The sequence below is a fragment of the Pseudophryne corroboree genome, chromosome 7 (assembly GCF_028390025.1).
Source record: "Pseudophryne corroboree isolate aPseCor3 chromosome 7, aPseCor3.hap2, whole genome shotgun sequence".
In the NCBI taxonomy this organism is placed as follows: domain Eukaryota; kingdom Metazoa; phylum Chordata; class Amphibia; order Anura; family Myobatrachidae; genus Pseudophryne; species Pseudophryne corroboree.
The window spans coordinates 39,332,645-39,355,212 of NC_086450.1; the positions used below are offsets into that span (position 1 = coordinate 39,332,645).

The 22,568-nt window shown below is 47.8% G+C and overlaps 1 protein-coding gene across 3 annotated transcripts in view; it reads right to left on the reverse strand.

Moving 5' to 3' along the window:
• KCTD18 (potassium channel tetramerization domain containing 18) overlaps positions 1-20,428 on the reverse strand; it is a 65,503-nt gene extending 45,075 nt beyond the window's left edge. Inside the window, exons 1-4 of one of the 3 annotated variants that reach the window (XM_063933044.1) lie at positions 20,328-20,428; positions 18,261-18,454; positions 15,431-15,642; positions 7,393-7,586 (exon numbers count right to left, since the gene is read on the reverse strand). In XM_063933044.1, the coding sequence (XP_063789114.1) occupies positions 7,393-7,586; positions 15,431-15,642; positions 18,261-18,420 (566 nt within the window). In that variant the 5' untranslated portion in view covers positions 18,421-18,454; positions 20,328-20,428. The other 2 variants (XM_063933043.1, XM_063933045.1) reach the window with 2 other exon arrangements.
• Positions 20,429-22,568: the final 2,140 nt, after the last annotated feature.

Genomic DNA, 22,568 nt, shown 5'->3' on the forward strand with positions numbered 1-22,568 from the left:
ACCCAGACCCTAGAGAGCCCCTGGAGTGACACTGAAGAACGGAGATCAGCACACAAAACACAGCAGCGCAGTGTGTGAAAATATGTGTACAGGTTGAGTCTCCCTTATCCAAAATGCTTGGGACCAGAGGTATTTTGGATATCGGATTTTTCCGTATTTTGGAATAATTGCATACCATAATGAGATATCATGGTGATGGGACCTAAATCTAAGCACTGAATTCATTTATGTTACATATACACCTTATACACACAGCCTGAAGGTCATTTTAGCCAATATTTTTTATAACTTTGTGCATTAAACAAAGTGTGTCTACATTCACACAATTCATTTATGTTTCATATACACCTTATACACACAGCCTGAAGGTCATTTAATACAATATTTGTAACAACTTTGTGTATTAAACAAAGTTTGTATACATTGAGCCATCAAAAAACAAAGGTTTCACTATCTCACTCCCACTCAAAAAAGTCCGTATTTCGGAATATTCCGTATTTCGGAATATTTGGATATGGGATACTCAACCTGTATAACCTTATAGATGTGCAGAGGCGCTACCGTTGATGTGTTCCCCCCTGCTATGACCCCCTGGTACCAGTACAGAGTCTGCAACAGTGTGGGTCCGTGGAGAAGCAGCGTGCATGCAGCCTTGATGATCTGCAGCAGCAGAAAATGGCGCCTTCCCGTATCTGGTCCCGCTCTTGGGGAAGGCCCGCCTCTTGTAATGGCGCGCGGTCCCTTTACTGTTTATACTGGCTGATTTGAACATACAACAGTACACAGAAAACCGAATGACAGTGAGCACCTGTGGGGTATAAAGCCCGCTGAGCCAGTGTAGTCCGCGGCGGGCACCGCAGCTCTTGGCCCGTGACCGCCACGTGATATGCCGCCAAACTGCACCGGGGACACGGTAACCAGGACCCCGGTGTTAACACTCACTGCACCTGCGATCTTCGGCATCTGTTAGAGGGTGACGGCTAGCTGCTGGCGTGGGCACACATACTAACGATGTGTGATCAGCACCTCAAGAGCTCAGTGTCCTGTCAGCTGGGATTATGAACCATTAACCCTCATGAGGTTGGTTTGGTCCCCCCTCTAAGTCCCACGAAGCAGGTATTCCAGTTGCCAACCAGCACTACCTGAAAATAAAGACCTAAAATAAAAAATAAAGGAAACTCTCTGGAGCTCCACAGAAATGCACCCGGCTCCTTGGCACATTCTTCTAAACTGAGCCTGGTAGGAGGGGCATAGAGGAGAGGAGCCAGCACACACATACACACACTGAAGGTTTTAAAATGCCAGGCTCCAGTTGAGCCGATCTATACCCCATGGTACTAAAGTACAGTTCCCCAGTATCCATTAGGACGTATTATTTATATATATATATATATATATATATATATATAAAACTCATGACCTAGAATCCCTGTCGACTTAAGTGTGGTCGACCTTCCATACCACACCCCTGAAGAAAACAGATACTATGTGTGTGATGAGTCTGTATACAGAGCAGACAGAACTTGTATTGGAAAAGAGCTGCGGCTGCTGCTACACTGCGTGTACAGATTCAGAGACTCAGTCGCACACAGGTGTCATATCAAATTACTCAGCACAGTCTCCTCGTGCGCTATAGTCGCATTGCATTGTGAATAAATAAGATTTTACTCACAGGTAAATCTATTTCTCGTAGTCCGTAGTGGATGCTGGGAACTCCGTAAGGACCATGGGGAATAGACGGGCTCCGCAGGAGACTGGGCACTCTAAAAGAAAGATTAGGTACTATCTGGTGTGCACTGGCTCCTCCCTCTATGACCCTCCTCCAGACCTCAGTTAGGATACTGTGCCCGGAAGAGCTGACACAATAAGGAAGGATTTTGAATCCCGAGTAAGACTCATACCAGCAACACCAATCACACCGTATAACTCGTGATACTATACCCAGTTAACAGTATGAAATATAACGGAGCCTCTCAACAGATGGCTCAACAATAACCCTGTAGTTAGGCAATAACTATATACAAGTATTGCAGACAATCCGCACTTGGGACGGGCGCCCAGCATCCACTACGGACTACGAGAAATAGATTTACCGGTGAGTAAAATCTTATTTTCTCTGACGTCCTAGTGGATGCTGGGAACTCCGTAAGGACCATGGGGATTATACCAAAGCTCCCAAACGGGCGGGAGAGTGCAGATGACTCTGCAGCACCGAATGAGAGAACTCAAGGTCCTCCTCAGCCAGGGTATCAAATTTGTAGAATTTAGCAAACGTGTTTGCTCCTGACCAAGTTGCAGCTCGGCAAAGTTGTAAAGCCGAGACCCCTCGGGCAGCCGCCCAAGAAGAGCCCACTTTCCTCGTGGAATGGGCTGTTACTGATTTAGGATGCGGCAATCCAGCCGCAGAATGCTCCAGCTGAATTGTGCTACAAATTCAGCGAGCAATAGTCTGCTTAGAAGCAGGAGCACCTATTTTGTTGGGTGCCTACAGGATAAAAAACGAGTCAGTTTTCCTGACTCCAGCCGTCCTGGAAATATAAAATTTTAAGGCCCTGACTACGTCCAGTAACTTGGAATCTTCCAAGTCCCTAGTAGCCGCAGGCACTACAATAGGTTGGTTCAAGTGAAAAGCTGATACCACCTTAAGGAGAAACTGGGGACAAGTCCTCAATTCTGCCCTATCCATATGGAAAATCAGATAAGGGCTTTTACATGACAAAGCCGCCAATTCTGAAACACGCCTGGCCGAAGCCAAGGCCAATAACATGACCACTTTCCACGTGAGATATTTCAAATCCACAGTTTTAAGTGGCTCAAACCAATGTGATTTTAAGAAACTCAACACCACGTTGAGATCCCAAGGTGCCACAGAAGGCACAAAAAAGGGGCTGAATATGTAGCACTCCCTTTACAAATGTCTGAACTCCAGGCAGAGAAGCCAGTTCTTTCTGGAAGAAAATCGACAGAGCCGAAATCTGGACCTTAATGGAACCCAAATTTAGGCCCATAGTCACTCCTGACTGTAGGAAGTGCAGAAAACGACCCAGCTGAAATTCCTCTGTTGGGGCCTTCCTGGCCTCACACCACGCAACATATTTTCGCCAAATACGGTGATAATGGTTTGCGGTTACTTCTTTCCTGGCTTTTATCAGCGTAGGAATGACTTCCTCCGGAATGCCCTTTTGCTTTAGGATCCGGAATTCAACCGCCATGCCGTCCAACGCAGCCGCGGTAAGTCTTGGAACAGACAGGGCCCCTGCTGTAGCAGATCCTGTCTGAGCGGTAGAGGCCATGGGTCCTCTGATATTATTTCTTGAAGTTCTGGGTACCAAGCTCTTCTTGGCCCCTCCGGAACCACGAGTATCGTTCTTACTCCTCATTTTCTTATTATTCTCAGTACCTTTGGTATGAGAGGCAGAGGAGGGAATACATAAACCGACTGGTACACCCACGGTGTCACTAGACCGTCCACAGCTATTGCCTGAGGGTCCCTTGACCTGGCGCAATATCTAGTTTTTTGTTTAGGCGGGACGCCATCATGTCCACCTGTGGCCTTTCCCAACGGTTTACCAACAGTTGGAAGACTTCTGGATGAAGTCCCCACTCTCCCGGGTGTCGGTCGTGTCTGCTGAGGAAGTCTGCTTCCCAGTTGTCCACTCCCGGAATGAACACTGCTGACAGTGCTAAGACGTGATTTTCCGCCCATCGGAGAATCCTTGTGGCTTCTGCCATCGCCATCCTGCTTCTTGTGCCGCCCTGTCGGTTTACATGGGCGACTGCCGTGATGTTGTCTGATTGGATCAGTACCGGCTGGTTTTGAAGCAGAGGCCTTGCCAGACTTAGGGCATTGTAAATGGCCCTCAGTTCCAGAATATTTATGTGTAGGGACGACTCCTGACTTGACCAAAGTCCTTGGAAATTTCTTCCCTGTGTGACTGCCCCCCAGCCTCGAAGGCTGGCATCCGTGGTTACCAGGACCCAGTCCTGTATGCCGAATCTGCGGCCCTCTTGAAGATGAGCACTCTGCAGCCACCACAGTAGAGATACCCTGGTCCTTGGAGACAGGGTTATCAGCCGATGCATCTGAAGATGCGATTCCGACCACTTGTCCAAGAGGTCCCACTGAAAGGTTCTTGCATGGAACCTGCCGAATGGAATTTTGCTTCGTAAGAAGCTACCATTTTTCCCAGGACTCGTGTGCAGTGATGCACCGATACCTGTTTTGGTTTCAGGAGGTCTCTGACTAGAGATGACAGCTCCTTGGCTTTCTCCTGCGGGAGAAACACTTTTTTCTGTTCTGTGTCCAGAACCATCCCCAGGAACAGCAGGCGTGTGGTAGGAACCAGCTGTGACTTTGGAATGTATAGAATCCATCCGTGCTGTTGTAGCACTTCCCGAGATAGTGCTACTCCGACCAACAACTGCTCCATGGACCTCGCCTTTATAAGGAGATCGTCCAAGTACGGGATAATTAAAAACTCCCTTTTTTCGAAGGAGTATCATCATTTCTGCCATTACCTTGGTAAAGACCCTCGGTGCCGTGGACAGTCCAAACGGCAGTGTTTGTAATTGGTAATGGCAATCCTGTACCACAAATCTGAGGTACACCTGGTGAGGATGGTAAATGGGGACATGTAGGTAAGCATCCTTGATGTCCAGGGATACCATGTAATCCCCCTCCTCCAGGCTTGCAATAACCGCCCTGAGCGATTCCATCTTGAACTTGAATTTTTTTATGTATGTGTTCAAGGACTTCAAATTTAAAATGGGTCTCGCCGAACCGTCCGGTTTCGGTACCACAAACAGTGTGGAATAGTAACCCCGTCCTTGTTGAAGTAGGGGCACCTTGACTATCACCTGCTGGGAATACAGCTTGTGAATTGCCTCTAGCACAGCCTCCCTGCCTGAGGGAGTTGTCGGCAAGGCAGATTTGAGGAAACGGCGGGGGGGGAGACGCCTCGAATTCCAGCTTGTACCCCTGAGATACTACTTGAAGGATCCAGGGATCCACCTGTAAGCGAGCCCACTAATCGCTGAAATTTTTGAGGCGGCCCCCCACCGTACCTGGCTACGCCTGTGGAGCCCCCGCGTCATGCGGTGGACTCAGAGGAAGCGGGGGAAGAATTTTGATTCTGGGAACTGGCTGACTGGTGCAGCTTTTTCCCTCTTCCCTCGTCTCTGTGCAGAAAGGAAGCGCCTTTGACCCGCTTGCTTTTCTGAAGCCGAAAGGACTGTACCTGATAATACAGTGCTTTCTTAGGCTGTGAGGAAACCTGAGGTAAAAAAATTTCTTCCCAGCTGTTGCTGTGGATACGAGGTCCCAGAGACCATCCCCAAACAATTCCTCACCCTTATAAGGCTCTATGTGCCTTTTAAAGTCAGCATCACCTGTCCAGTGTCGGGTCTCTAATACCCTCCTGACAGAATGGACATTGCATTAATTCTGGATGCCAGCCGGCAAAATATCCCTCTGTGCATCCCTCATATATAAGACAACGTCTTATGTTCGCAAAATAGTATCCCTGTTTGACAGGGTTACAGACCACGCTGCAGCAGCACTATCTGCAGGTCTCAGTCTAGTACCTGAGTGTGTAAATACAGACTTCAGGATAGCCTCCTGCTTTTTATCAGCAGGTACCTTCAAAGTGGCCGTATCCTAAGACGGCAGTGCCACCTTTTTTGACAAACGTGTGAGCGCCTTATCCACCCTAGGGGATATCTCCCAGCGTAACTTATCCTCTGGCGGGAAAAGGTACGCCATCAGTAACTTTTTAGAAATTATCAGTTTCTTATCGGGGGAACCCACGCTTTTTCACACTTCATTCACTCATTGGATGGGGGAACAAAACACTGCCTGCTTTTTCTCCCCAAACATAAAACCCTTTTTTAGTGGTACTTGGGTTAATGTCAGATATGTGTAACACATTTTTTATTGCCGGGATCATGTAACGGATGTTCCTAGTGGATTGTGTATATGTCTCAACCTCGTCGACACTGGAGTCAGACTCCGTGTCGACATCTGTGTCTGCCATCTGAGGGAGCGGGCGTTTTTGAGCCCCTGATGGCCTTTGAGACGCCTGGGCAGGCGCGGGCTGAGAAGCCGGCTGTCCCATAGCTGTTACGTCATCCAGCCTTTTATGTAAGGAGTTGACACTGTCGGTTAATACCTTCCACCTATCCATCCACTCTGGTGTCGGCCCACAGGGGGCGACATCCCATTTATCGGCATCTGCTCCGCCTCCACATAAGCCTCCTCATCAAACATGTCGACACAGCCGTACCGACACACCGCACACACACAGGGAATGCTCTGACTGAGGACAGGACCCCACACAGCCCTTTGGGGAGACAGAGAGAGAGTATGCCAGCACACACCAGAGCGCTATATAATGTAGGGATAAACACTATCACTGAGTGAATTTTCCCCAATAGCTGCTTGTATAAACAATATTGCGCCTAAATTTAGTGCCCCCCCTCTCTTTTTAACCCTTTGAGCCTGAAAACTACAGGGGAGAGCCTGGGGAGCTGTCTTCCAGCTACACTGTGAAGAGAAAATGGCGCCAGTGTGCCGAGGGAGATAGCTCCGCCCCTTTTTCCTTTTTCGCTGACTTTTCTCCCGCTTTTTTATGGATTCTGGCAGGGGTAATTATCACATATATAGCCTCTGGGGCTATATATTGTGATTATTTTGCCAGCCAAGGTGTTTTTATTGCTGCTCAGGGCGCCCCCCCCCCCAGCGCCCTGCACCCTCAGTGACCGGAGTGTGAAGTGTGTATGAGGAGCAATGGCGCACAGCTGCAGTGCTGTGCGCTACCTTGGTGAAGACTGAAGTCGTCTGCCGCCGATTTTCCGGACCATCTTCATGCTTCTGGCTCTGTAAGGGGGACGGCGGCGCGGCTCCGGGAACGAACACCAAGGACGGGTCCTGCGGTCGATCCCTCTGGAGCTAATGGTGTCCAGTAGCCTAAGAAGCCCAAGCTAGCTGCAAGCAGGTAGGTTCGCTTCTTCTCCCCTTAGTCCCTCGTTGCAGTGAGCCTGTTGCCAGCAGGTCTCACTGTAAAATAAAAAACCTAACATATACTTTCTTTCTAGGAGCTCAGGAGAGCCCCTAGTGTGCATCCAGCTCGGCCGGGCACAGAAATCTAACTGAGGTCTGGAGGAGGGGCATAGAGGGAGGAGCCAGTGCACACCAGATAGTACCTAATCTTTCTTTTAGAGTGCCCAGTCTCCTGCGGAGCCCGTCTATTCCCCATGGTCCTTACGGAGTTCCCAGCATCCACTAGGACGTCAGAGAAAGATGCATTTTCAGCAAAAAAGATGCCTGACGCTAGAAGATTCTCATGCAACCAAAGATGTATGAGGATATATCTGTACGTGACTAATCCTACTCACCTCTTATACATGTGTTTATGATTAATTCTGTTTCCCAGCTGCTTGCGCAGAGCTGCATGTCCATCCTCCTTGGTGGCATAGACGCCAATGACTTTACTCTCACAGCTAGAGCCGCTTGTGTGTAGGTAATGCAGCACCCAGACAGTGGGCTTTGTGCATATGACACCATAGGTGTCGCAGAAATCAAACAGAACCTGCAAGAAAAATATGCGGCAAAGACCATCCATGAAGAAACAGGCTTTACACTGATCATATTACTCAACACACAGGAAAACGTTTCATAGCTTCCGATGACAGTGTTTACCGTCCTCTCTTACACTTACAGGAAAGAATACTGACCGACACCTCCGTCCGTAAGTCTCTTGCTAAAGCAGACTACACACAAGCTGATCCAGCCGCTAGACACCCAGGGTCATCATGTCAAAAGAAGTATATATACTGTATGTAGGGTCACCTCAAACTGCACCCCTTGCTCCACCGCAACCCCTCTCTATCCGTCGCTCTGCCCCGTTCTGATGGCCGCTCTGTCCAAGTCCACCTCCCGCTCCATACCACCCCCATATTTACCCAATTCCCGCCGGGTTCACCTCCTCTCAAGAGTTCGGACAGGTCTGGTGTCCCGTCTCCCTAGCAGTGGGAACCGTTGGGCGGGCAATGAGCGCATGAGACGGACCGTAGCAGATTATTATATACAGTAGATGTGCATTATAAGGATTTACAGACTAAACAGATTAGGTTCTAGATCTGTGGTTTCCTAATCATTATCTACCCAGGTACCCATCTGTGCTATCTGTACCCCCAACACTTACAAAACAATACATCTGTAACGAATAGAACTGCTATTAGAGTAAATGTTTATGCACCAATATATACGAGCAATAAATGTGCTATACACAAGATTTAAAAACATGACACACGAACAGAATGATATTTCTCGCATATCACAATTAATGAAAAATAGAAAAATAAGAATTTACTTACCGATAATTCTATTTCTCGGAGTCCGTAGTGGATGCTGGGGTTCCTGAAAGGACCATGGGGAATAGCGGCTCCGCAGGAGACAGGGCACAAAAGTAAAGCTTTTACAGGTCAGGTGGTGTGTACTGGCTCCTCCCCCTATGACCCTCCTCCAGACTCCAGTTAGGTACTGTGCCCGGACGAGCGTACACAATAAGGGAGGATTTTGAATCCCAGGTAAGACTCATACCAGCCACACCAATCACACCGTACAACTTGTGATCTAAACCCAGTTAACAGTATGATAACAGAGGAGCCTCTGAAAGATGGCTTCCTAAACAATAACCCGAATTAGTTAACAATAACTATGTACAAGTATTGCAGATAATCCGCACTTGGGATGGGCGCCCAGCATCCACTACGGACTCCGAGAAATAGAATTATCGGTAAGTAAATTCTTATTTTCTCTATCGTCCTAAGTGGATGCTGGGGTTCCTGAAAGGACCATGGGGATTATACCAAAGCTCCCAAACGGGCGGGAGAGTGCGGATGACTCTGCAGCACCGAATGAGAGAACTCCAGGTCCTCCTTTGCCAGGGTATCAAATTTGTAAAAATTTACAAACGTGTTCTCCCCTGACCACGTAGCTGCTCGGCAGAGTTGTAATGCCGAGACCCCTCGGGCAGCCGCCCAAGATGAGCCCACCTTCCTTGCGGAATGGGCCTTAACAGATTTAGGCTGTGGCAGGCCTGCCACAGAATGTACAAGTTGAATTTTGTTACAAATCCAACGAGCAATCGACTGCTTAGAAACAGGTGCACCCAACTTGTTGGGTGCATACAGTATAAACAGCGAGTCAGATTTTCTGACTCCAGCCGTCCTTTAAATGTATATTTTTAAGGCTCTGACAACGTCCAACAACTTGGAGTCCTTCAAGTCGTCTGTAGCCGCAGGCACTACAATAGGCTGGTTCAGGTGAAACGCTGATACCACCTTAGGGAGAAAATGCGGACGCGTCCGCAGCTCTGCCCTATGTCGAATGGAAAATTAAATAAGGGCTTTTATAAAACAAAGCCGCCAGTTCAGATACTCTCCCGGCCGAAGCCAGGGCCAGTAACATAGTCACTTTCCATGTGAGATATTTCAAATCCACATTCTTTAGTGGTTCAAACCAATTGGATTTGAGGAAATCTAAAACTACATTTAGATCCCACGGTGCCACCTTAGGCACCACAGGAGGCTGTATATGCAGTACTCCTTTGATAAAAATCTGGACCTCAGGGACTGAGGCCAATTCTTTTTGGAAGAATATTGATAGGGCCGAAATTTGAACCTTAATAGATCCCAATTTGAGACCCATAGACAATCCTGATTGCAGGAAATGTAGGAAAACGACCCAGTTGAAATTCCTCCATCGGAGCACTCCGCTGCTCGCACCACGCAACATATTTTCGCCAAATACGGCGATAATGCTTCGCGGTGACTTCCTTCCTTGCCTTTATCAAGGTAGGAATGACTTCTTCTGGAATGCCTTTTCCTTTTAGGATCTGGCATTCAAACGCCATGCCGTCAAACGCAGCCGCGGTAAGTCTTGAAAAAGACAAGGACCCTGCTGAAGCAGGTCCCTTCTCAGAAGTAGAGGCCACGGATCGTCCGTGACCATCTCTTGAAGTTCCGGGTACCAAGTCCTTCTTGGCCAATCCGGAGCCACGAGTCTTACTCCTCTTTGCCGTATAATCCTCAATACCTTTGGTATGAGAGGCAGAGGAGGAAACACATATACCGACTGGTACACCCAAGGTGTTACCAGCGCGTCCACAGCTATTGCCTGCGGATCTCTTGACCTGGCGCAATACCTGTCCAGTGTTTTGTTGAGGCGAGACGCCATCATGTCCACCATTGGTTTTACCCAACGGTTTAATAGCATGTGGAAAACTTCTGGATGAAGTCCCCACTCTCCCGGGTGAAGGTCGTGTCTGCTGAGGAAGTCTGCTTCCCAGTTGTCCACGCCCGGGATGAATACTGCTGACAGTGCTATCACGTGATTCTCCGCCCAGCGAAGGATCCTGGCAGCTTCTGCCATTGCCCTCCTGCTTCTTGTGCCGCCCTGTCTGTTTACATGGGCGACTGCCGTGATGTTGTCCGACTGGATCAACACCGGTCTTCCTTGAAGCAGAGGTTCCGCCTGGCTTAGAGCATTGTAGATTGCTCTTAGTTCCAGAATGCTTATGTGAAGAGACTTTTTCAGGCTCGACCACACTCCCTGGAAATTTCTTCCCTGTGTGACTGCTCCCCAGCCTCTCAGGCTGGCATCCGTGGTCACCAGGATCCAATCCTGCATGCCGAATCTGCGGCCCTCCAATAGATGAGCCTCCTGCAACCACCACAGAAGGGATACCCTTGTCCTCGGCGACAGGGTTATCCGCAGGTGCATCTGAAGATGCGACCCTGACCATTTGTCCAACAGATCCCTTTGCATGGAATCTGCCGAAAGGGATTGCTTCGTAAGAAGCTACCATTTTTTCCCAGGACTCTTGTGCATTGATGTACAGACACCTTTCCTGGTTTTAGGAGGTTCCTGACCAGGTCAGATAACTCCTTGGCTTTTTCTTCGGGAAGAAAAACCTTTTTCTGAACTGTGTCCAGAATCATCCCCAGGAACAGCAGACGAGTTGTCGGCATTAATTGGGATTTTGGAATATTCAGAATCCATCCGTGCTGCTTTAGCACCTCTTGAGATAGTGCTAAACCCATCTCTAGCTGTTCTCTGGACCTTGCCCTTATTAGGAGATCGTCCAAGTATGGGATAATTAATACGCCTTTTCTTCGAAGAAGAAATATTATCTCGGCCATTACCTTTGTAAAGACCCGAGGTGCCGTGGACAAACCAAACGGTAGCGTCTGAAACTGATAGTGACAGTTTTGTACAACGAACCTGAGGTACCCCTGGTGTGAGGGGTAATTGGAACGTGGAGATACGCATCCTTGATGTCCAAGGATACCATAAAGTCCCCTTCTTCCAGGTTCGCTATCACTGCTCTGAGTGACTCCATCTTGAACTTGAACTTCTTTATGTACAGGTTCAAGGACTTCAGATTTAGAATAGGCCTTACCGAGCCATCCGGCTTCGGTACCACAAAAAGAGTGGAATAATACCCCTTCCCTTGTTGTAGAAGAGGTACCTTGACTATCACCTGCTGAGAATACAGCTTGTGAATGGCTTCCAAAACCGTCTCCCTTTCTGAGGGGGACGTTGGTAAAGCAGACTTCAGGAAACGGCGAGGTGGCTCTGTCTCTAATTTCAACCTGTACCCCTGAGATATTATCTGCAGGATCCAGGGATTTACCTGCGAGTGAGCCCACTGCGCGCTGTAATTCTTGAGACGACCGCCTACCGCCCCCGAGTCCGCTTGCGAAGCCCCAGCGTCATGCTGAGGCTTTTGTAGAAGCCGGGGAGTGCTTCTGTTCCTGGGAAGGAGCTGCCTGTTGCTGTCTCTTCCCTCGTCCTCTGCCTCGTGGCAGATATGAATAGCCCTTTGCTCTCTTATTTTTAAAGGAACGAAAGGGCTGCGGTTGAAAGGTCGGTGCCTTTTTCTGTTGGGGAGTGACTTGAGGTAGAAAGGTGGCTTTCCCGGCCGTAGCCGTGGCCACCAAATCCGATAGACCGACCCCAAATAACTCCTCTACGCATCGCCTGTCCACTGTCGTGTCCATAAAGCTCTTCTGGCCGAAATGGACATAGCACTTACCCGTGATGCCAGTGTGCAGATATCTCTCTGTGCATCACGCATATAAAGAAATGCATCCTTTATTTGTTCTAACGACAGTAAAATATTGTCCCTGTCCAGGGTATCAATATTTTCGATCAGGGACTCTGACCAAACTACCCCAGCACTGCACATCCAGGCAGTCGCAATAGCTGGTCGTAGTATAACACCTGCATGTGTGTATATACCTTTTTGGATATTTTCCATCCTCCTATCTGATGGATCTTTAAGTGCGGCCGTCTCAGGAGAGGGTAACGCCACTTGTTTTGATAAGCGTGTTAGCGCTTTGTCCACCCTAGGAGGTGTTTCCCAGCGCTCCCTAACCTCTGGCGGGAAAGGGTATAAAGCCAATAACTTCTTTGAAATTAGCAGTTTTTTATCGGGGCACCCCACGCTTCATCACACACGTCATTTAATTCTTCTGATTCGGTAAAAACTACTGGTAGTTTTTTCACACCCCACATAATACCCTGTTTAGTGGTACCTGTAGTATCAGCTAAATGTAACATCTCCTTTATTGCCAAAATCATATAACGTGTGGCCCTACTGGAAAATACGGTTGATTCGTCACCTTCACCACCGGAATCAGTGCCTGTGTCTGGGTCTGTGTCGACCGACTGAGGCAAGGGGCGTTTTACAGCCCCTGACGGTGTTTGAGGCGCCTGGACAGGCACTAATTGAGTGTCCGGCCGCCTCATGTCGGCAAACGACTGCTTAAGCGAGTTGACGCTATCCCGTAATTCCACAAATAAAGGCATCCATTCTGGTGTCGACCCCCTAGGAGGTGACATCCTCATATTTGGCAATTGCTCCGCCTCCACACCAATAACGTCCTCATACATGTCGACACACACGTACCGACACACAGCAGACACACAGGGAATGCTCTATACGAAGACAGGACCCACTAGCCCTTTGGGGAGACAGAGGGAGAGTCTGCCAGCACACACCAAAAAACGCTATATATGACAGGGATAGCCTTATGATTAAGTGCTCCCTTATAGCTGCTTTTATATTAATATATTGCCATTTATTTTGCCCCCCCTCTCTGTTATACCCTGTTTCTGTAGTGCAGTGCAGGGGAGAGACCTGGGAGCCTTCCTGACCAGCGGAGCTGTGACAGAAAATGGCGCCGTGTGCTGAGGAGATAGGCCCCGCCCCTTTTTCGGCGGGCTCGTCTCCCGCTATTTAGTACATTTAGGCAGGGGTAAATATCTCCATATAGCCTCTGGGGCTATATGTGAGGTATTTTTAGCCTTTTTAAAGGTTTTCATTTGCCTCCCAGGGCGCCCCCCCCCCCAGCGCCCTGCACCCTCAGTGACTGCCGTGTGAAGTGTGCTGAGAGGAAAATGGCGCACAGCTGCAGTGCTGTGCGCTACCTTAAGAAGACTGCAGGAGTCTTCAGCCGCCGATTCTGGACCTCTTCTTGCTTCAGCATCTGTGAGGGGGCCGGCGGCGTGGCTCCGGTGACCATCCAGGCTGTACCTGTGATCGTCCCTCTGGAGCTTCATGTCCAGTAGCCAAGAAGCCAATCCATCCTGCACGCAGGTGAGTTCACTTCTTCTCCCCTCTGTCCCTCGTTGCAGTGATCCTGTTGCCAGCAGGAATCACTGTAAAATAAAAAACCTAAGCTAAACTCTCTAAGCAGCTCTTTATGAGAGCCACCTAGAATTGCACCCTTCTCGGCCGGGCACAAAAATCTAACTGGAGTCTGGAGGAGGGTCATAGGGGGAGGAGCCAGTACACACCACCTGACCTGTAAAAGCTTTACTTTTGTGCCCTGTCTCCTGCGGAGCCGCTATTCCCCATGGTCCTTTCAGGAACCCCAGCATCCACTTAGGACGATAGAGAAATTAACAATGACACTGTAATGCACATATGCTTTCTGATACCCCTTTTCCACCTGAGTACCGTGACCGTTCCGGGATGTTTAACTCGGCTACAACCCGTGTCGCTCCCCCTCGTTTCCACTGCACTTCGACACGGGTTAATTCCCGTGTCGGATCTGTTTCCATCTAACCCGGGTAAGCTCTGTAAAAGCCTATTGATGTCATTACAAATGGACTTTTTACTGTCTCGTCAAGATGATGTCATCAAAATGACCAAAAGGGAGGGGTGGGGCCTGCTCACAGCATTGCAGCAATGGTCGCCAGTGCAGTAGCTGTGTCTAGCATGGAGTCGCAGACTGTTTGCAGTTTACTGCTACTTATTTCTGCTACAGACAGCTTGATGCAGCTTCTCACCTTGTGCTACCTACTGCTGAGCTGGAGAAGGAGGGCTCAATTCTTTGCAGAGACTGCTGCAATACCTGTGTACAGCTGCTGCGGTGCCTGCATGTGCCCAGCGTGTCTCCCAGGGATGACATCATCTTCCTGTGCCCCAGAAGCACCAATCAGCGTCTCAGAGCATTACTCGTGTCTGAAAACACGTGTAATGACCGTTTCGACTGCACCGTTACCCGTGTCATTACCGTGTTCTACCCAGGTAGCTATCCGTGTAGGATTCCCGGGTCACTCAACCTGTGTTGACCCGTTTCCACCTACTAAAAACCTGTGTCGATGCGCGCCCCCGTGCAAAAACACGGGTAAAAAAAGCTAGTGGAAAAGGGGTATGAGTGTTCTGTAACGTTCTGCTATGTACTAACAATTACAGGAATACATGGATAGGCCTTCATTTCCTAACTTTAACGATTACATTTGTTTTTACAACTTTTATTATTTTGAATCGGCTAGAAACATCGAAAACATATATAACATGTAATATCATAGGCTAATCATTAGAGGGTGCTGTGTCAGGACTGATCTGCATTTCACTATATCCAGATAATCTCTTTTATGCAGAAATAAGGATGCTCCTTGGTGTACCTGCCATCGATGGTGATATGGCAGGTGTCTATCAATAGTTGCATACTATGCTATGGATGACCATTGATTGTTTCACCAACCGACGACCAGCCCTGTTCTTCCACTGACTGTCCCGTGGGCCAATCAGGACCTGGGTGCGGGGCTATGCTCTGTGTCCCAACACTTCAGGAAAAAAAAAAAAAAAAAGTACCATCGGGTGGTTCTATACCATTGATGGCTGAAGTATTCAACATCGACTATAAACCAATCACAGATATGGAATTATCGATGGCCATCCATATACAGGAGTCACCAGTGATGCTATGCATGGGGGTAAAGGTCCCTAGGACACTACTTATGCCTAATTATCACACAGATGTATCCCAGTGCCCAATTTGTGTACACCTGCATGTAACAGTGAGTACCGCTAATCTACATTTATATATGTTTAGAAGGATAACTGTTTTTGACCTTTTTCAGCTCCAGGTTGGCCTTTAAAGAATATGTCTCCATTTCATTCGCCAAGTGATCGGCAAGATTGTAGGGGTACGGAATTCCAAAGTAATCGGCCTCATCTTGCAGGGCAATTCTCATTTGTTCGTCCTCGGGGATCCGCACTTCTCCATGCAGATAGTCTAGTATGTATCTAAACAGCTCCCCATTTCTATCAATCAGGCAATAACCTGCAGTTAAAGAAGAGACGTCATTTTTTCCCCATTGCATTATGCAGATTATGCAAATGAGCATGTCGGAAATGTCAATATTGTTACCATTACCTGCTCTACGCATTGTGTCCCAGCAGCTACAGTGAGAGTGGAGATGTTGCACGTAGCGACCAATCAAATGATAGCTATGATCTTATATAATGTACTAGATGAAAAAAGGGGGAGACCTGGATTGCACATCCTATTTACTAAAGATATCAAGAGGTGCTATCATACTGAGGCTTCTAATACTATGCTGGGGGAAGAGAGATGTAGATGCACACTTCTAGCACTAAGAACACTGATAGTAAAAATAATTTAAATAAACTCACGAATAACATGGAGTATAATTGAAGTTCTTAGCACACATTTGCGCAAATATGCGGGCCCATGTACCGCGGCCAGGTGACTTCATCGCATGGGTCCCTAACATTCCTAATACTATCACATTCTATACATTTATTCAGGACTTACCTCTAAATAAGGCCTTATCAATGTGTGATCTGAAATGCAGGAACCCAGCTAATTAAAACACCTGAGGGTGAATGGGAGGAGTGCCAATACCAGAGGAAGGAAGCCTTGCCTTCCAGTGTACAATATATACACTAATGGGATCCGGATTGAAAGTCGACAGTAACTAGGTCGACAATGTCTAGGTCGCCCACTATTGGTCGACAGTAACTAGGTCGACAGGGTCTATAGGTCGACATGTTCTAGGTCGACATGAGTTTTTCACATTTTTTTTCTTTTTTGAACCTTTTCATACTTAACGATCCACGTGGACTACGATTGGAACGGTAATCTGTGCCGAGCGAAGCGGTAGCGGACTGAAGGCATCATGCCTAAAGCATGGCGAGCGAAGCGAGCCATGCGAGGGGACGCGGTGCACTAATTGGGGTTCCCGGTCACTCTACGAAGAAAACGACACCAAAATAACATTAAAAACTCATGTCGACCTTTTGACCTATAACATGTCGACCTAAAGACCCTGTCGACCTAGACACTCTGTCGACCTAGTTACTGTCGACCAATAGTGGTCGACCTAGACATTGTCGACCTAGTTACTGTCGACTTTCAATACCACACCCACACTAATATAGTGGAAAAAGGGGGGGGGGGACCTGAATTGCACATCCTATTACTAAAGATATTAAGAGGTGCTATCATGCAGAGGCTTCTAATACTATGCTGGAGGAAGAGAAATGCAGATGTACACTCTAAGCTTAGCATTTCTCTTCCTCCAGCATAATGTACTAGATGACTGATAGCTAGACTTTGTCGCCAAGGTAGAAAAACTTGTCCAAGAATTATTAAATAGATTATAAGATTTCTGATGCTTTTGTGGCTGTAGGTGCTATAATGTAACATTTTATATGGTGCTTATGAAAAGTTACAATTTGTAAAAAAGAAAAAACAACAAGATTTCCATAAAGAGGGCTGTATGGCTGCCATAGCTAATATTTGCAATACTATACCGTTTCCTATACTGTTCAAGTACCAGGGACGTGCAGTCAGGGAAGGCAGTGCCTCACCTGTCATAATGATTAATATAATACAAAGAAGATATTTATAACACATGTTCTGTGTCTTAAATATCTTCTTTGTATTTTTCCAGTCCTATTTAAAGTGAAAAAAAATAATCAAATGTGGGTGCGAGGCAGCGAGAGCTCTGCCTCCCACTGGCAATGATAAAGTGGTTGAGGCTGGAGGCGGACAGGGGGAGGGGCCAGGCTGTGGGCCTGAAAAAGCCCATTCAAAAAATCATGTGAAGCGGTACCAGCAGATCTGCCTCAGTGACAAGGACATACCTTCAGCCCACGTGAAAGCACGCCCCTATCAGTCAGGCAGATGTGATTGGACAGCACTGAGCTTTTTCTGTCAGTGCTGAGCACCAGCTCTCTCCCTGCCCAGCGTCACTGTGCTAAGCCGCAGGTACTGATACCTAACCCCCCCCCCCCCACGCTGGAGCTTGCAGCCGCCGGGTACTAATAACCCGTTTCCCGGAGCTTGCAGCCGTGGGAACTTATACCTGCGCCGCCCCCCACACCTCCTGGAGCTTGCAGCCGCAGGAACTGGTACCTGATTTCACCCCCAACCGTCCTGGAGTTTGGAGCCGTGGGAACTTATACCTGCCACCTACACCACCTGGAGTTTGCAGCCGTGGGTACTGGAATCACCCTTCCCTTGAGCTTCCTCCTTCCTTCCCCGGAACTTACATCCGTGGACTGGGAGACAGTGAAGGCCGGAGGGAATGGAGTAAGTGAATGCAGGAGGTGCTGTTGTCAAAGAGTGCTGGAGGGGTTGCGGGTCAACATGCGCATAACCCCCCCACACACACACACCCCACCTTTACACCCCCATGTGTGCCTCTCCAGCCACATACTTCACCGCACGTCACTGTCAAAAACTATATACTATAATGTTGCAGGATAAACACTATTCACAAAAAATAATTTCAGACACCTGTGTCTGTAGAGGTTTCAAGTTTAGAATCTTGCTGACACCTAGGAGTTGTGGAGGTCCAGGAGGAGGTTTTATTGCAATCACACTTATTTCTAGTTAGTAGCAATTGCGCCGGAGCTGTAGAAAGCACTTACCAGATTCATCAAGTTTCAACGGGAAGCGACCACTGAACATAGACGCCAGCATCGAGTCCTTGAAGCGGCACAGAGACTCCCGTCTTGCAGTGAACAAACACCCACCCACATTAAGCCGGAGCACATCGGACATCTCCCGCTGCGCAGTTCCATCGTCCATCGCGCCTCCGGTTTATTTTTTGTTTTTAGGTCATCTGCGCATCAGCAAAATTACAAAGAGAAAAAAATAGTTGTTTGTACTAGATTGTGTGTTTTGGATGTTTCCAGTCACATATGACATAACACAAAACTTTTCTGATATATTTCTATAGATGGTAAGCAGGGCCCTCCTACCTGTCTTCCTGTTGTTACCCAGTCTCGTTTCATTACTAATTTGTTCCCAACTGCAAAGCACCAACCAAATATGCTGGTGCTACATAAATACATATATAGTGATTAAATATATCTGCGATAAGATGACAAGTCCACTTGTTTATTTTCGAATGAGTACAGACTTGGGGGTGATTGTGACTTTGTCTGATTTTGTTATTACACGTGTCATATACATTTAGATTGTAAACTGTGGTCATCCTTAAACTGGCCGTGCACTTTATGATTATGTGGCCTATTTATCACCGAATAATTACAACTTAATCCACAAAAACACCCATTTTCGGGTGGTAGCCACAAATATTTTGTATCCCCGAATATATCGCAGAAGGACTGCAGCAGATACTTGCTGTGAATCCTCCAGTGTCTGAGCCTCCTGACATTAAAAAAAGCTGCCCTGCATTAAAAAAACATGGGACCGTCTGATTTTGGGATTGAATCCCAGGCCATTTTTGGCCTAAATCCTGGGTTTCCACCGATCCCGGAATTGGCCACCCTACTGGCAACTAATTGGATGGTTGGACGGATAATTGTGTATGTAAGTCCTGTTTCCCCCTAACGCCCGGTAAGCAGTGGAGCACTGTTCGCATTAAACAAAAAATTCTAATTACATGTAACACAGAAGTCCAAACAGGTAATTGGGGAATTCAATAATTTGTTTTTGCCCATGATAACTAAGGGGCACTTAATGCAGCAATTCAATTGCTGCTCCATCCTGAAACAAATAATGTATGAAATGTCAGCTGTTTGGGCGCCCAAGCAGCACTTTTTGCTTTGCGCCCATAGTTTACACGGGTTTGTTTGGGCGCAACGTGCGTAAATAAGCAGAATATCGCCCTGTGGTTTCCCGGCACTATCAACGTTACATCAGGCTAGAAAAAATACTATTACCCCCCCTTCTCTCCCTGTGTCAGGGGTGGTACATTTTATTATATATCGGCAAGTTCATTGGCTCTCAAAAAAAGATTACCCCTTGCGTGTATGTGACATGGAATATAGGGGTATATGTAAGCGTGGTATCTTATGGGCGAGACGTGGTATCTTATGGGCGAGACGTGGTATCAGCACTCCCCCATGTATGAAGGAGGAGATGTGTGCTATATGACAGTGTCTATATCGGCGCTGCGATCTACAAGATAGTGCGCCGATGTGCGGGGGTCTCACCATTCTGACAGCTGGCAGGTGTCTTTGCCCATACACCACAGCAAGGACAGGGCTGTCCCAGGTTGCGGCGGCTCCGGGCTGCACAGGAGATATCGCACATGCCCAGTGGAGCTGGCCAGGCGGTGAGACACTGCAGCTCTGCACTATGCTGATGCGCTGCGGTGGGTCTGGCAGCGATCGCAGGAAGAGATATTAATACATCGCGTCGCTGCCTCTTACGGCTTTGCCTCGGTGAAGTACGATATGTGCGGGTATAATACATCTACCCAATAGATTGTAAGTTCACTGGGTCAGTGATGGATGTGAATGACTGAATATCATCTGTAAAGCGCTGTGGCATATGTGTGCGCTATATAAAGAACTGGTAATATTATATACACCATACTATATATATATATACATACAATACCTGCAGCACATTCTACCCCTACTGCAGATGCCCCATACTCACACCTGCCCCTTATCATATACCGCAGCGGCAACAGAAGCCCAGGTGTCGCACACACCCGGCCCCTGCCCCCATACGTCACTTACTGCGCCCTAGCACAGACCAATGCTCTCTTCTGAACAAGCAACCGAAGGAACTGAAGTGTCCCCAGTCTGCGCATGCGCGGCGCTCTCCCGGAAGTGGCGATTCCTCTCCTGCGCGTTCCAGCCTTGCGTTCCACTGTCACTTCCGGGTTGTCTGTTCTACATTGGTCACGTGATCTTTCCTGCCATTTCAATTCGATTTTTAGGTATTTTGCTGGTCCCCAGCTGCTTGTTTTGTCACCTTAGTGCTAATGTGCTCCCTCTAGTGTGTGCGGATGAGGTGTCCCTGGGCTGGGGCACCTGCTGCACATTCACTGTAGTAAGATAGTCATATATTGTATTCACACTGCTGTTTCTTATTAATTAGATATTGTATGGTGTAAATAAAACTCTTGGAAGTGGAGATCTACATTGGCTCCTGTTTAATGTATGTGTGTACACATAGGCCCTCATTCCGAGTTGATCGCTCGCAAGGCGAATTTAGCAGAGTTGCTCAGGCTAAGCCTACGCCTACTGGGAGTGTATCTTAGCTTCTTAAAATTGCGACCGATGTATTCGCAATATTGCGATTACAAACTACTTAGCAGTTTCAGAGTAGCTTCAGACTTACTCGGCATCTGCGATCAGTTCAGTGCTTGTCGTTCCTGGTTTGACGTCATAAACACACCCAGCGTTCGCCCAGACACTCCCCCGTTTCTTCGGCCACTCCTGCGTTTTTTCCGGAAACGGTAGCGTTTTTATCCACACGCCCCGAAAACGCCGTGTTTCCGCCCAGTAACACCCATTTCCTGTCAATCACACTACGATCGCCGGAGCGAAGAAAAAGCCGTGAGTAAAAATACTATCTTCATTGTAAAATTACTTGGCGCAGTCGCAGTGCGATTATTGCGCATGCGTACTAAGCGGAATTTCACTGCGATGCGATGAAAATTACCGAGCGAACGACTCGGAATGAGGGCCATAGGTAGCAGGTTTATTTCCTGTAAATATGAAGCACTGATAGAAAAAGTTATATATAAATGAGTATATGTATTATTAACAAAACTGGTGATAACAGCAACCAGATATAAATCCCACATAATAAAAAATAATTTTTTAACACTTTCTCTATTTTAATTACATTTCATGTTTGTATCACCCTCTCGATAGCTTCGGCTTCCTAAATACTAATTTATTAACACTATAGTTTTTTTCACTGGTATGCTACGCTGGGCTTTCTGGCTTATGCTGGTGTTTTGGGGTGCCACACCCTGCACTTAGATATAGCGCTAGGGACCCCAAATATACAGAGATGCCTTGATGCGGCTTTGGGGCTTAACCACACATTTGCGCAAATATGTGTAACGAAGATCTCTGAATTCTATTATTATGTTGGATTTTATATCTGGTTACTGTTATCATTCAGGGTGCTGGGGGAAACAAATGCCTTTTCTCTGACGTCCTAGTGGATGCTGGGAACTCCGTAAGGACCATGGGGAATAGACGGGCTCCGCAGGAGACTGGGCACTCTAAAAGAAAGATTAGGTACTATCTGGTGTGCACTGGCTCCTCCCACTATGACCCTCCTCCAGACCTCAGTTAGATTTCTGTGCCCGGCCGAGCTGGATGCACACTAGGGGCTCTCCTGAGCTCCTAGAAAGAAAGTATATTTAGGTTTTTTATTTTACAGTGAGATCTGCTGGCAACAGGCTCACTGCATCGAGGGACTAAGGGGAGAAGAAGCGAACCTACCTGCTTGCAGCTAGCTTGGGCTTCTTAGGCTACTGGGCACCATTAGCTCCAGAGGGATCGACCGCATGGAACTGGCCTTGGTGTTCGTTCCCGGAGCCGCGCCGCCGCCCCCCTTACAGAGCCAGAAGCAAGAAGAGGTCCGGAAAATCGGCGGCAGAAGACATCAGTCTTCACCAAGGTAGCGCACAGCACTGCAGCTGTGCGCCATTGCTCCTCATACACACTTCACACTCCGGTCACTGAGGGTGCAGGGCGCTGGGGGGGGCGCCCTGAGCAGCAATAAAAACACCTTGGCTGGCAAATATATCACAATATATAGCCCCAGAGGCTATATATGTGATAAATACCCCTGCCAGAATCCATAAAAAAGCGGGAGAAAAGTCTGCGAAAAAGGGGCGTAGCTATCTCCCTCAGCACACTGGCGCCATTTTCTCTTCACAGTGCAGCTGGAAGACAGCTCCCCGGGCTCTCCCCTGTAGTTTGCAGGCTCAAAGGGTTAAAAAGAGAGGGGGG